The sequence below is a fragment of the Mustela erminea genome, chromosome 10 (genome assembly GCF_009829155.1).
Source record: "Mustela erminea isolate mMusErm1 chromosome 10, mMusErm1.Pri, whole genome shotgun sequence".
NCBI lineage: Eukaryota > Metazoa > Chordata > Mammalia > Carnivora > Mustelidae > Mustela > Mustela erminea.
The window spans coordinates 103,069,746-103,084,091 of NC_045623.1; the positions used below are offsets into that span (position 1 = coordinate 103,069,746).

A 14,346-nucleotide genomic window follows, 5' to 3' on the forward strand; every position below is an offset into this window, starting at 1 on the left:
TGGATAAGTCCCCTTCTGTAGTTCTCTTACCACTGTATAGCCCTTTAGTTACAGCCACACCGTTTTGGAATGTTGTAGATGGTTGTTGCTATGTTTGTGTTCTCTGACGAGATTGTGTTTTGATTCCCCAAAGCCCGGCACCTTGCAGTATGCTTATGTATAGTAGATCTTCAGGAAAGGTCTCTTGGAACAAAATCAAAGTCCATGGGCTGTGAAGCCAAAAGGACCTTTGACCTTAAGCTAGTTTGAGTGACTGGGGATGGTCTCATTTAAATAAGAGTTTATGACTGGGGACTGTACTTGAAGAGTCTCTGAGAATGTGTGCCTTTTTACATTTTGATTTTGGGGCTGTATATTTTACTTACTTTAAATTTTCTTTGAGGTAAAAAAGAATCAGCTGGAGATTTTATACTTACGTACTGTAGGGCGTGTTTCTGTGCAGATCGTCTGTAGCAGAGGGCCTGGTGACTGCGGTGACTTTTCAGCTCTTTCCGTGGGTAGAGGCTGGAGGGCTTCATCCGCGCCCGTCAGAGGTTCCGGTCGTCACCTAGCGGCAGCATTCCTTCATTGCAGATTCTTTCGCCAGCCCGAGATGAAAAGCTAGCGAAGCGTCACCCGGGGTAGGATTTGCTATGAGATGCTGGCAGTCGAGTAAGACGCTCATCTGTTGTTATTTATTACTTCATTCTTGGCCCAGTGTGATGAACCTGGGTTTCTGGGAATGAGAAGGGGCACACATCAAGTTCTCTTTCGAAAACAGCAGCTGTCTCTTTATAGTAGAAGAAAGAAGTCAGAGGGCAACTGCTTGGTGCCGGGTTGATGTCGAGGCCACAGCACCCCAGCTCCAGAACCACTCTGTGAGGGTGGGTGACTTGTGTGGCCTGGACGAAGGGCCAGCCGCTCCTCAGCCCACGGGGTTGGGATGTACTGAGGAGGCCTAAGTATTCTATTTGAAGTTAACCCTGAGATGGACTGTTGCGTTCCTTTTCTCTTGATTTTTATTTTTAAAAAAGATTTCATTTATTTATTTACTTGACACACACACACAGAGAGAGAGAGAGAACACAAGCAGGGGGAATGGGAGAAGCAGGTTCCCCACCAAGCAGGGAGCCCAAAGTGGGGCTCGATCCCAGGACACTGGGATCATGACCCAAGCCGAAGGCAGATGCCCCAACCCGCTAAGCCACCCAGGGGCCCCTCCCCTTGGTTTTCAAATTGGTGGCAGTTTCTGGTGATTAAAAGCATTAGGATTTTAATGGATGGCTCAGTCAGTTAAGGGCCCAACTCTTGATTTTGGCCCAGGTTGTGATCTCAGGGCCATGAGATGGAGCCCGGTGATGGGCTCTGTGCTCATTGGGGAGTCTGCTTGGGTTTCTCCCTCTCCCTCTGCCCCTCCCTCCACTAACACTCTCTCTCAAGTAAATAAGTGAATCTTTAATAAAATAAAATAAAATCTACCACAGCCACAAGACTAGCCGTGTCCTAAAATCACAGGTGTGTCCCCAGATGGAACTTAGATATATGGAAAGTCTGATTACTCGCCTTGCTATTCCATGACTTTAATTAAGACTGTGCCATTCAAAATCAAGTGGACTTTTTAATGATCTAGAATGTGGTGAAATGAATCAGGTGACTCTCAACGTAGGTGACGTGTTCTTTTATTTGTGATTTTTGGGGGGAAGATTACAGAAATACCATTCATTTGTTTCTATAAATACTTGATAAGGCCAATTGAATGTGATGAAATATTTAAAATATCATTTATTAAATATTTAAAAGTTCAGTCCTTGGAACTGGTCGAATCTCTTCATTCTACTGCCGGCTGTAAGGAGCAATTTATAAATGCTGAATTACAAAATAGAATACTGGGGATATAGCTATACAATTCTTTTTGCCTTGAAGCATTAGCTGTTTTCAGCTATAGGCCTTTCTTTTTTCTTCCTTTCTTTTCTTTTTCTTTTCTTTTTTTTTTTTTTTTCCCAAAGATTTTATCTTTAAGTAATCTCCACACCCAGCATGGGGCTTGAACTCCCCACCCCGCGAGACTTGCAGGCTCCACTGGCTGAGCCGCTGGGCGCCCCGCTATGGACCTTCCCGTTAGGGCAGCAGAAGGACACACACTGCGCTCTCTCCCATCACAGGCTTCCTGCAGTGTGCTCGGCCTGGCATTTCCACACTCCTGCTGTGCTGAGTACAGTCATTCGGCTTATGCATGAGGACTCTTACGGACTCGCACCCCGGAGTGACCTTCAGCTTTATTTGCTGTGCTTATAACTTTATTACTAAAACCTTAAATATGAAAACAAATCGGAATCAAATATTGCCATTAATGGTGCACGGTTAATAGTAAGTCGGACTCCCATCTTCTTTAAAATGAGATTAGTGATAAAAACCAGGGGGCTTTGCCCCAGGTCCCTTCAGGTGGCCCGTTTCTCAGTATTGTCTGTACCTGTGGGCCGCGTTCTAGCTCTGTCTTGGCCCCATGTAAGGAGCTGTCTGGGGAGTCTGGGAGTCTGGGAGTCTCGGCCACTGGGTAAAACATTCAGCCCAACTGCTGAGGGAGCTTATTTCCTGTGTTCAGTGGGACCTTCTCTGACCAGCAGCTGCGGCAAACTGTGGGGGCCCCCAGCACATTTTTCCCCCAGTGACTCGCCTCTGTCCCGGGTTGTATTTCTGAAGAAGGGCAGGGGGAGCCTAACATCTGGATCCTCTTTTTCAGCAAATTTCTTGTCCCGGCTGCAGGGCGGGGAGGACATATTTTCCAAAGGCCCTTCAAATATTTGGTCTTTGTAGTTGGTGTTTACTTTCACAACACACCTCCCTATAATCTAATCACAGCTTCCCTTTCCAGGCAGATTCCCACAATATTTTGATGTATTCTGTGCCTCCAGATTCTCTAGTCTCCTTTACTTGGAACGAACATCCACCTGCCAGAAACAAAAAAGCAAAAAGCACCTCTCCAATACTGAAAACACCAAATCAGGAGTGCCTGGGTGGCTCAGTTGTTAAGCGTCTGCCTTCGGCTCGGGTCATGAACCTAGGGTCCTGGGATTGAGCCCTGCATCGGGCTCCCTGCCTGGTAGGAAGCCTGCTTCTCCCTCTCTCACTCTGCCTGCTTGTGTTCCCTCTCTTGCTGTGTCTCTATCAAATAAATGAATAAAATCTTAAAAAAAAAAAAAAAAACACAACATACCTGTTTTTTGGTTCTCAGCACCAAAATTATCTTCCTATGAGAGAATTTACAAACCAGAACACTGACTTAATTGTACTGGACATGAGATGCCTTATATACTCATCCATCTACCCAGCAATCCTGAGTAACAACACAGTGCTAGGTGCTGGGAATTAACTGAGAACAAGAGGTCTCCCTCTCATGGAATCTGTGTTTTTGTTCCCATATGAGTGGAGGAAGAGAAGTCCTAGCAACACCTAATGCCATTTACTAAGCGTCAGACTCTATCCTGAGCATTTCACCAAACCAGCCCATCAGATGGGTACTACTGCTGTCCTCAGTTTATGGATGGGGAAACTGAGGCCCTCAGAGAAAGCTGGGTAACCTGCCCTGAGGCCCCAGACTGGCACCGGTGCCCTTTCCCTGACAGTGTGGCAAGGAGTAGCAGAAGAAAAGGAAAAGAGGAAGTGGGGACCAGAGCAGCAGGTGCTGTAGTCGAAGGAGGGAAGGTTCCACCAGAGACCTGAGGTGATGGGTCCCCTGAGACCCTGTCAGGTCTGAAGAGGTCAGAGCTATTTTAATAACGGTAAGACGTTACTTGCCTTTCTTTTCCTCCTCTTCTCTTGCGTGCCAGCTGGAGCTCTCTAGAGGCTGCCAGACATGGGACCGTGCAGCGAGCTAGCTGGGAGAAGTGAGGACTCAGCTGACCGCAGAAAGATCTGCAAACATGTAACGCCTCGCCGCTCTTCTCTGTAAACTCTGTTTTTAAAAAAGTACAGTTACTTCCACAAAAACGTTATTTATATTAATGTAATAGGTTTATTGTTTTTAAAAATGAACTGATACATAGTACAATATTTTCCTGATTTTGATCCCCAGCACAGTAGATGCTGATTAGGTCTCCAGGTAATAATAGATCCTCCATGAACAAAAGCCACGTGGGATCCTCAGTAAGATGGTGTCTGTGGGCTGGGAGCAGAGGTGGAGCAGCGTCCCTCTGGGTGCCGTGTGAGGGGCCCATGCAGGGAGGGCGCGGATGAAGTTGGTTAGATTTTGTAAACCGTCCAGGTGGGCAGCACAGACAATGAGAATTGGCTCCATCTGGATTGATTGTGTGTGTGGATTTGTTTCTTTAATTGTGGTGACACACCTGTAAAACCGCCCATCGCTCGTGCTCGCTGCGCCCAGCACAGGCATTCGCGAAGCCGCGCAGCCCATCCCAGAATGGTTTTCACGTTGCAAACCCCAAACTGTACCCGTGAACCAACAACTCCCATGGGTCTGGGTTCCTTTGAGAGTGAAGACATCGGGATTTGCTCTTGATTTAGAAAAGGGGTGCGTAAGTGTCAGTTAGCGGGATGGTAGCAGCTTCCGCGTGAGCATCGGATGGCACACGGGCTCCGCCCCGCCGTGCGCCTCCTCGGGGTAAATGCAGGCAAAGCCCAGTCTCCTGTCGTCCCATGGTGGTCATCCCACGACCGCAGACACGTAGGATCCCATCGTGGCTCCCATCATGGAGAAGGTTTTGCCCAGGCCCCCTGGGAGCCGAGCCCCAGGCAAAACGGAGAGGAAAGAAACGGATTTCTTCGGGGGAGCGGAGGGCAGCGTGGCAGTTCTTAACCTTAGGAACAAAGCGTCAGTGCCGGTGCCTAGCCAGCAAGGACACAGGTCGCTCCTCCAGGAATCTGCCCCAGCCTCGCAGGTTCTGCACGTGTCCCTGGTGCACAGATGAGACTGAGATGACGGGGACACTTCTGTGCTCAAGGTCACGCAGCCAGAAATAGAAAGGAGCTGGAATCTGACCTTGACACCACCTGACCTCAAAGTGGGTCATTTGTAAACACTGTTTATAGGCAAGTTTTTCAGAAATCTTGTGTTTAGTTATATTTATATTCTATATTTGTGATCTTATATTCATAATTTTTTTTTACATTTTTATTTGTAATGCTCGTTTTAAAATTAGGTAATATATTATTGTTGCCCTAAAGAAGTGATAGTATATTTTTCTTTGTAACTTTCCTGTGCCGGTTAAAAACAGATAGTTTGTCTATAGCCATCAGTCTTTTAATTTCTAGTGTAGTTTATTTCTTAATTCTCATTACTTCATAGATTTGGTTTCTACATTACTTACTCTGGAATTCAGAATTTCATCCCATTAGGGTCTTCATAAAAGTGTTGGGTGTCTGGGTGGCTCAGTTGGTTAAACATCTACCTTCAGCTCAAGTCATGATCTCAAGGCCCTAGAATTGAGCCCCATGTCAGGCTCCCTGCTCAGCTGGGAGTCTGCTTCTCCCTCTCCTTCTGCCCATGCCCCCTGCTCGTGCTCTCTCTCTCACTCTCTCTCAAATAAATAAAACAAAAAAACAAGTGTTGCCTTCCAGACTCATAAGTGTTTTATTATTTTAGTAACAGACGTGTGCCTTTGAAAGCAGTGGAGTTTAAAGTAATGATTCTGACCTGGTCTCTTCCGTTTCTTCTTTTTCTCTTTTTCATACACAGCTAACAAGCACAAACCGTGGCTCGAGCCCACCTATCATGGCATAATCACAGAAAACGATAACGCGGTGCTCCTCGACCCTCCGCTGATTGCCCTCGATAAAGACGCGCCTCTGCGATTCGCAGGTACGAATGGGGCTTTCGTCTCACGGTTGACAAATACGGACTGCGGTGCAAAGCATCTCACGTGTCCCGCTCAGATTATATCTGAGCTTTTCTGAAAACATCTGATAGCTGAGAGGGGTTTGTGGCTTCTGTGTACGACACTTTTTTCTTTGGATTTTAATAGTTGGAGTAGCTGAAAAAAAGCCTGTCCTTGCTGAAAAGCAAAGTATTTATCTCATCATCGTGGTCCTTGGTGTGACCAGATAGAGAACACGTAGACCAGTGTATCTCAGACTAGCGTGTGCACAGAGCCCCTGAGGCTCGTGTTACAGTGTGAATCTGGGAAAGGGGGTTGGGGGGGCCTCTGGATCTGCCTTTCTGACCTGTTCCCTGATGCTGCTGGCTCGTTAGTGGCTCGAGGGTGTCCTTGCGTCACCCAGACATCAGGTACCGGGAGAGACTGAGCTGAAAAACAGAGCTGTGTTTGTAGAGGAATCCTTTTGGTTTAGGTTTTTACTCTTAATAAATTTTTAACGTGAGTTGCTTCGCAAGGTTGTAACCTGAGTATTTATAAGAGACGAATCTCTGGGATTGCTTTGCAGGTTTTCTGCTTTATAACATTTAAAAGCACTTGCCAGCTCAGAACTGTGCCTGCTTCTACACAGTGACGGTAGTAGCTCCCTTAGCTGGGGGGGAAAGTGCTGCTTCACCCTGTCTTGGCCTCAGAGTCAAAACTGACATTGTGATGGTAATTTTTTTAAAGACTAGTTTTTGCAGGATATTTTTCCCCAACACAGTTTCTCATATTAAAGAAGGAGTTCTCTTTGCCTAGGGACAGATAAGGCCGATCCAGCGAGCTCATGTAATTCTATCATACATTAATTTTACTGTGGTAAATTGAATGTGTGGTAAAGTGAATGTGTGGTCGTTTCTGAAGAGCAGTTTTTACAATGAACGTGCTCCTCACACGTTCGAGTGCTACATCCCTTCCTCAGGAACATAACCCAGGCACCAGTTTGCATTACTCGAGTCAGGGGTGGAGACAGACCCATCCATTTTACCTGTTTATTGGTTTTTACAGAGAAACCCAATGAGATGGCCTGGAGAGGAAGCGCTCTGTGCTGTGAACACATAGTGTTTGTCTGCCAGCTGGGGTGGTTTGTTTCATTTTTTTCCCCCAGATTTAAAACTGCTTCAACATTGCACATTGGTTTTCTCTGTAACTACGTAGGTTTTGGGGGGTGGGTGTCGTGTATATATTTATACACCGACCTCCCATGGGTACCGTAATGGTTATTGTGTTCAGTTCTCGGCGGTGGGACATTTAGTGTTGTCTAAGTAACCTTATCGGGTCATCTCGCTTGTGTTTTTGAGCGGACTTACACATTTTGTGCATTTTAAGAGCTGACTGCAGTCGGGGTTCCAGGCTCCCTCGCTCAGGTCTCTGGAGTATCTGCTGCAGACCTGTTATGTCTAGAGCCACCTCCTGCTCCACTAATAACACGGAACGTGTGTAAAGCCTTTGTGACGTTCCCAGCACTGTTCTGAGTGCTTTACAAACACACACTTGTGTGTGACCGTCCAGTGTCGTGAGGTAAGCCCGCTTCCCGCCATCCCCACTTCGTTTGTTTCTTTCGTCTTAAAGTCAGTACATTTTTTTTTTAAAGATTTTATTTATTTATTTGACAGAGACCACAAGTAGGCAGAGAGGCAGGCAGAGAGAGAGGAAGAGAAGCAGGCTCCTTGCTGAGCAGAGAGCCTGATGCGGGGCTCGACCCCAGTATCCTGGAACCACAACCTGAGCTGAATGCAGAGGCTTTAACCCACTGAGCCAGCCAGGCGCCCAAGTCAGTACATTTTTATGTAAGGAATTTCGTATGTGAGTCCTTCCACTCCCAGCCACTGTAGTTCTTCCAGAGTCGGAATCGCAGTCTCCAGTATAGCCCTTTCCAAAAGAACTTTGATTCGGTCCCACTTGTCACTGCCTCACTCACAATTCTTGTGGTTGGGCTCCTTTGACCCCCACTTGAATATGGACACACTTCAAAAGTTCCCCTCGTGTTTTAGGTCAGAGTAGTTGGATCTGCCTGGTTCTGGTTTCAGACACCCTCTTAACATGAAGAAGTTCAAACCGTGTACACCCCGGAATGCTCACCCCAGCACTGGACAGGCCTGGGGGATACACCAACACCTTGAAGTCCAGACATGGTGTTCTCAAGTGAAAAGCCCGAAAAAAGGAAGCATGTTTGTTTCATGTCAACATAAAAATTAGAATATTAAATTCGGTGTAGCTTAGCTTTCCCTTCTGTCGTGTGCTTTTAGTCATTTTGTGGTCCTGGACCCCAGCTTCCTGATGACCAGCATCCCCACCATGACTTTCCCCCGTTGTAGGTGTCCATTCCTTCTTATCCATATCAACACTCAGACTGAACGGTGAGTTCTGGGCTTCAAGACAGCACTTGTCTTGTGCTTTTGCCTAAGTCTTTGTCCACAAACCAAACAAAAGCAAACGCAAGAGCTTTCTGCCCTCCCCGTTTTAAGGAAAGGAAGCTGGACCACAGAGCAGTGACCTCATCTGTCAGCATGTGTCAGAGGCAGGGCAGCTCTTTGCGGGGATGAAGCCATGGTGGGCATGGCAGGAAGCTGAATGGAAGCAGGAAGTGAAATGCACTTTGAAGGAAAATGTCATATTAATAAAATGTCATCGTATTTTTTCTTTCTCATTGGATTGAATGTTATTGCAGCTTTTATCAAAACCTAATGTATTGTCATGAATGAAGTAATACTTATTTTATTTTATTTATTTTTTTTTTTAAAGATTTTATTTATTTATTTATTTGACAGAGAGAAATCACAAGTAGATGGAGAGGCAGGCAGAGAGAGAGAGAGGGAAGCAGGCTCTCTGCCGAGCAGAGAGCCCGATGCGGGACCCGATCCCAGGACCCTGAGATCATGACCTGAGCCGAAGGCAGCGGCTTAAACCACTGAGCCACCCAGGCGCCCAGTAATACTTATTTTAAAGTTGTGTGTTTTTAGGGGTTCCCAGCTGTTTATTTATTTATTTATTTTTCCAGCTGGTTTTTTATTGATGTGCGGAAGTTAACATAGTGAGATTTGAGAAACTAGTAAGAGAAGGAGTTAAGAGCCAAGTCATAGTGGTAGCGTCATTGTATTTGCCACAGTAGACGGGCGAATCCGCCCTTTCCTTCTGAAGGTTTTCACAGAGGACCCATTATTCTTATATTCTTTTTAAAAAATACAGTCCACACGGCATAAAGTCCACACAGCATGAAAGTATACGGTTCACCGGGTTTGAGTATATTCACAGGATTGTCAACCACTGTCTGATTCCAGAACATTTTCATCGCCCTCAGAGAAGTCCCTGTAGCCACAAGCAGCCACTCCCCGTTCCCCTGCCCTTTGGCAGCCCCTGATGTAGTTCGTGTCTGTGGATTTATTCTGGATTTGTTGTGACGCGTGTCTTCCACTTCCCGTGGTAGTTTAGACTTCCCCCATGCTTCGGTCGTCGCACGCGTCCGTCCTCCCTTTTATTGCCAAATAACATTCCATCGCGAGCACGTCCCTCATTCCCCATGATCCGATCCTCAGCTGACGCGCAGTAGCACGGTTTCAAATCCTGCTGAAGGGAACGTTAGCGTTCAAGTCTGCGTGGACGGAGGTCTGCGATGTGCTTGGGTGTACGCCTAGGAGTGGAGACGCTGCGCAAACACTCTTACTAGAGCATCCCTCGAGGGGAGCAGCTGCCAGGCCCCCTTCCCTCCTCTGTTGCCACAGCACCCACCCGGCCGCTGCACAGAACACTTCCCCCCCGCTGAGGCCGTTCTGGCGGGTGCGTCAGGAACACCCACCCCAGCCTGGCCTTGAGTCCTGCCTCAGCCAGCTACTGGCTGGATGACCTTGGGCAGATGACTAAGCATCTCTGGTCCCGCTTGCATCTGTTGTAAAACAAGGAGAGTGACGTCACATACCTCAAGGGTTTGGGGATCATTCGCTTATTTATAAATATGAGGAGCTCAAAACAATGCCCGGTACATAGTAAGTGCTCTATACAGAGTCTGCTGCTGTTATTAAGAATAGAATATTCTAGAAACATTTTTTTATTTAACCTTCTGTGAGAAATAGTTTTCTTTCTGTAATAGTCTTCGTAGTGCTCCGTTTTCTCACGGAGTTTCTTAAATAGTTTTTTGGGTAAGACGGAGGCCCCATCTGGGGGCTTATTTTGATCTCAGATTGGTTCTGGTGATGACATGGGGTTTAGTTTACACCATGCTGGTGCTGGTGCTATGGCCGTGGGAGCACCCGGTGCTTGCCCAGCACGGGGCAGAGGCTGTCCTAAGGGCCATACATGGGTTCAGCAGCCTCCGCGGTGGGGACTGTTGCTGCTACTGGCTTCCACATGAGGGACCGGAGATGAGAGAGGGTCCGTCAGCAGCGTGACAGCCTTGTTCCTCGCTGATCCCCAGCGCCCCGGCCGGCATGTGGGTGTAGCCAGTGCTCCCCAAACATGCGTGGAAGGAACGAGAGGCTTTGCCCAAGGTCACCCAGCTCAGAAGCGGTGGTGCCTCCTTCAAGCCAGACGGTCTGGCTCAGGAGTGGATTTGTGCGTTTGCTGAGTCCACTTCCCTCACGTTATCTTTGAAACAGCCTAAACGTCCCGGCTCACAGTCGTAGCCCGTCACGGGCTGGGAGTGTGGGCAGCCGCCGGAGTTTACCGGTCAAAGCCCCGAGATAAATGCATGGGGTGTTGGAAGCGTGGTCACCCGAGTGCGCTGTCAGCGGGCTCCAGTCAGATGCTCGTGTTGGACACACAGGGTCCAGCCCAGATTGCTTCCTTGGGGGAAACCCAGAACCTAAAGTCTTGGCACTTGTCAGCTATTCTAGGAAATTAAAATGAGTCAATTCCTTACTCAACCCGTTTCTGTAATCTGATTGCCTGAGTAGATGTGGGTATGAAAGTATGTCGTGTGTTTTATATGTTCCATGGGGAATTAGAAGCCTGCACCCCTCACACAGGCCTTGTTCTGCTCTTTTGATAGCCACCCCTCCTCGCTGCCTGGAGGAGAAGGTCGAGCCCCCCCACCCCACCCCCGGTCCCTTGTTTGCAGGCTCTTCCCTTTACCACGGGGTTCCAGGCCAGCACTCACTTCCTGCCTTCCCAGATGGAGTTCAGGTCGTTTGTAAGATGTTAAACAGTTAGAATAAGAAGAGAATCCAAAAGACATTTCAGGGCAAGAATGGGAACTTTATCTCGATACTTACTTAGGACCAGCTCAGATCTGTGATACTTTCCTCCATATTCTGTCATTTGTGTGACTCATGTGGCCTGAGGATGGCCAGTGGGGCCAACTGCCATACGTCACCACCCCATTCTGCTGTTTTTTTAGCAGACACAACTGGGCAGACGTGTTTGCCACAATGAGTTGGATAGATTTGGTTAAGCCCCATGAAATCACCATTGTTCTGTGTTGAAAATATCAAAATAATTGAAAAAATAGGATGGAAAAAAAATAGCTGGAAATTTCATGTCATTCACCCTAACATAAGGTAGTTCTCCATTGAGTTACCAGTTTTTAGAATCTGGGTGTTAGGCCAGAAACTCCATGTTAAGTTATGGACTAGAGGGAATTCTTTTTTTTTTTTTTTTTTAAGATTTTATTTATTTATTTGATAGAGATAGAGCACAAGTAGGCAGAGGGAAAGGGAGAAGCAGGCTCTGTCCTGAACAGTGGGGCTCCATCCCAGGACGCTGGGATCATGACCTGAGCTGAAGGCAGAGGCTTAACCCACTGAGCCACCCAGGCGCCCCGAGGGAAATCAGTTGCCTTCAGGAGAGGTTTGAGATAGTAACCACTAAATATTAGGTAGCCATGCCGGGTCTCCCGCAAAATGGAAAAAGAGCAAAGAAGTTGGTCCCTGTTCTCAAAGCGCCGATAATCTAGGTGGAAAGGCAAAACCAGTGTTGACCGAGAGTTAAGTGGGGGTTACCTGGCGTTCATAATTTAGGGCCAAGAGAGCACGGCAGCACAGTCTGGGCTGGAGTCCGAAAAAGGCGAGACGGTGTGGGTTCAGGAAGGTACAGAGGTGACCGGGCTTTACGGATGAGCAGAGCTGACACAGCTGGCAGTGAAGGTTGGGGACCCGCCGAGCGGGGTGGGGACCGGAGGGGCTTCTGAAGGGGGATGAGGAGTCAGCTCTCGGGGCGTGTGGAGTGAGCACACAGTGCGGGGGCAGAGGGTTGGAAGTGAGTTTGGGGCCATGGGATTTCTGCTGCCATCCTGAGTAGATGGGGTGTTTCTGCACGTGTGGTTTTTAATACCGTGTCCGGGTCCGCTGGGCCTGCGCGGGGAGTGCAGTCGTAGACTCTGCTGTCAGAGTCTATACGTCCAGGAGGAGGGCCCAAGAAATCTGGATCCAGCCAGCAGGGTTTGGAAACCCCTGACCAGCCAGTCTCTCGAGCGTAGACTCCGTTCTCATGCGTCCGAGCTCTCTGGTGACCCTGGTTAAAACGGCAGATTTACTGGCTTCCACCCCAGAGCTGTGGAGTTGGAATGTCTGGGGACGGAGCTCGACAAAGCATGTTTTTAACCAGCTTCTCAGGCAGTTCTTGGCACACAGAAATGGGGGGGTCGTGGCTATACCCAGTGAGGGGCTTGGAGGGTGTCAGGCTTGGGTGTGTGTGGCTGCTGCTCTCCCGTGCGCTGGAACCGGGAACTGCTCTGATTAGAGCCACGTGTGAGCTTGTCCCAGAAGTCAGCCTGGATTAGTCAGCGGAGGAGTCCGAGGTCACCGGAAATAAGGGTCAGCCTGGACACCGAGCTGGCGAGCACGGCCCCAAGGCTGTGCAGAGAGAAGCGGGTTAGGGACAAGAGTGGGACTAGCAGGGACATGGTAGTGGACACTTGCTGCTCAGCAAATGTCTGTTTTTCCTTCTTAACAGCCCCCGACCTCTTTCCTCCTGGGTTCAGGTTGGTGGATCTGCAGTCCGTCACCATGCCTTCCCCGGCCAGCTGCATGCACCACCCAAGCTTGGCCAACCAGGTGCTCCCTCCGTGGGTACGAATATTGAGCAGAGGGACAAAGACGCGGATACTGTTTGCAGTTCGGTTCCACCCACCCAGCTCGTTTTTGCTCTGGGAGTGTTACGGCCCCTATTCCTGCCTTGGATTCTGGCTCTTCCCAGGTCCTTTTCTCTGGCTTCGAAGTCCGTTCCATGAGCTGCTGATGGCTTTTCGCCAAAGTCCCTTTTTGCCCAAGTTAGCTGGAGTGGGCTTCCTTTGTGTCCACAGAACCCTAACTGTCCTAGTACCGTAAGGAGTGCATGTAAGGGCAGGACTGCGTGGGAGCTGGGAGCCAGTAGGCATGAGAGACCCCCCTCCCATTTGGGGAGAGTAGTGTAGTGTGAGACCATATTCTGATTAGGAAGAAGACACAGAGAGAAGGCAGGGCCGGCCTGAAGCTGAGCTTTCTCCAAGGGATGGATGAGGAAGGTGTCAGCTGAGAGCGCTGGACAGCGAGAAGTCAAGTCTGTACATTGTTGGGTTTAACCATTGTCACATTTTTATGTTTTGCTTAAAAAAAAATGCTTCAGTAAAGTTCTTTTGATTATTTTAGATGCTCTCGGGGAATGAGAGGAGAGGGAGCGGGGCAAGGGCAAGGGCTGGGGCGTTCGAGGTCAGTGTAGGCTGGAGAGGCCCTCTGGGAAAGCTGGTGGGCCCTGTCGCACGTGCTGGGAGCGGGGCTCCCGTCGACTCACCTAGCAGAGCAGGAGTAGGGGTTCTCAGTTGGCTGGGAAGGGGCAGGGCAGGAAGCAGAACGGGAGAGGAGATTCTGAGACATCCGTCTTGCGAAGGCTGAGTCCAGGGGAGCAGGCGGGGAACAGAGGGACCGAGATGCACACGTGGTCACTGCGATGTGACCCATGGGATGCGTGTAATACACACGTAATGGTCATGTGCGATAGAGCTGTGGGTCCAGGATGGAGGAAAGAGCACAGAAGAATGGATCTCGACAGCTTAGAAGCTTAAAGTACCAGCTCCCGGGACACCTGGGTGGCTCAGTTGTTGGGCATCTGCCTTTGGCTTTGGGAGGTGGTCCCGGGCTTCTGGGGTCGAGCCCCGTGTTGGGCTCTCTGCTCAGCGGGAAGCCTGCTTCTCCCTCTCCCACTCCCCCTGCTTGTGTTCCCTCTCTCACTGTGTCTCTCTGTCAAATAAATAAATAAAATCTTAAATAAATAAATAAATGTAAAAATAAAAAATCGGCTCCTGGGAGAATGGGGACAGAAAGTAACAGAAACTGGTCCCAGCTGGGGGAAGGAGGATCATAAATGGAGTGTAGTTGGAGAGGCAGTAGGATCCTCACTGTGAAAATTCTGAAGGAATTTTTCACTTTGTTAGCTGTGTATTGTTCCCGCAGCGATGTTAAGGAAAGCCTGTCTATTAGGGATCGCTAACCAATGGATGGAAGTGGCCTGAATATACTCCAGCAGACAAACCAGCTGGCATTTGGGGGAGTAAGTGAAACAGACCCCAGAGTGCCTCACCTTCCTCTGTGCC

At 48.7% G+C, this 14,346-nt stretch overlaps 1 protein-coding gene and 1 non-coding gene across 5 annotated transcripts in view; one reads left to right on the top strand and one right to left on the bottom strand.

The window, feature by feature from the left end:
- The window catches only part of CLSTN1 (calsyntenin 1), a 78,252-nt gene that overhangs the window by 35,281 nt on the left and 28,625 nt on the right, over positions 1 to 14,346 (top strand). For all 4 annotated transcript variants that reach the window (XM_032303020.1, XM_032303022.1, XM_032303021.1 and 1 more), the window contains exon 2: positions 5,672 to 5,794. In XM_032303020.1, the coding sequence (XP_032158911.1) occupies positions 5,672 to 5,794 (123 nt within the window). The remainder of the gene's footprint in view (positions 1 to 5,671; positions 5,795 to 14,346) is intronic.
- On the bottom strand, positions 8,168 to 8,293 carry LOC116568407. The gene has a single exon (XR_004276613.1). It is a non-coding gene; the product is annotated as a small nucleolar RNA SNORA40 (small nucleolar RNA).